The sequence below is a fragment of the Condylura cristata genome, unplaced genomic scaffold (genome assembly GCF_000260355.1).
Source record: "Condylura cristata isolate star-nosed mole 26May11 unplaced genomic scaffold, ConCri1.0 scaffold00035, whole genome shotgun sequence".
Taxonomy (NCBI): Eukaryota; Metazoa; Chordata; class Mammalia; order Eulipotyphla; family Talpidae; genus Condylura; species Condylura cristata.
This window is the reverse complement of record NW_004567136.1, coordinates 15,654,629-15,655,188: the sequence shown is the minus strand read 5'-3', so window position 1 is coordinate 15,655,188 and position 560 is coordinate 15,654,629. Positions and strand designations below refer to the sequence as shown.

Sequence of the window (560 nt, the reverse complement as noted above, 5' to 3'; positions counted from 1 at the left end):
CTTGCCTGGTTCGTTTCAGCTGAAAAAGTGCAAGAGGCACCGAGGACAGACGGCTGGGAACCTCCAGGGTGGCTGCCCCCTACACCCCACTTCTCCGGCTCCCACCTTTCCATCTCTCTCCCGCAAGGCAGCCGGCCTCAAACCACTTTATGCCTCCAAGCCTGGATAGGGCCCCCCACACCCTGCGCCAGCTCGACTCACCCGGGCCGGGCGGGCAGGGCCCCACTCACCCCGGGGCCTGGGGCAGGGCGCGGGCACCACGCACTCCTCCTTGCTGTGCAGCCTCAGCTGCGGGCTGCAGCCGGCCACGTGCTCCCCGCGGTGGCTGACACACAGGACCACTCTGTAGCGCAGGCCGCGGCCGCAGGTCACCGTGCACTAGGGGAGAGCAGTGACCGTCCACCTGGCGCCTGGCCGGGCCAGTCGCGCTCGGGGGTCTGTAGGACGCGGGAGGCACTGGGGACGCTGAGGACGCCGCCCCGTGCAGCCCTCACGGCCAGCGACGAGAGCCCGCGCCTGCGGAGACCTGAGGTCCGACCTCCCGGCAAGAGGCCCCCCCC

General features: G+C 70.9%; 1 protein-coding gene across 1 annotated transcript in view; it reads right to left on the bottom strand.

Moving 5' to 3' along the window:
• The window catches only part of LOC101622143 (ADAMTS-like protein 3), a 43,528-nt gene that overhangs the window by 14,004 nt on the left and 28,964 nt on the right, over positions 1 to 560 (bottom strand). Inside the window, exon 14 of the mRNA XM_012732697.1 lies at positions 202 to 378. Within this exon, the coding sequence (XP_012588151.1) occupies positions 202 to 378 (177 nt within the window). The remainder of the gene's footprint in view (positions 1 to 201; positions 379 to 560) is intronic.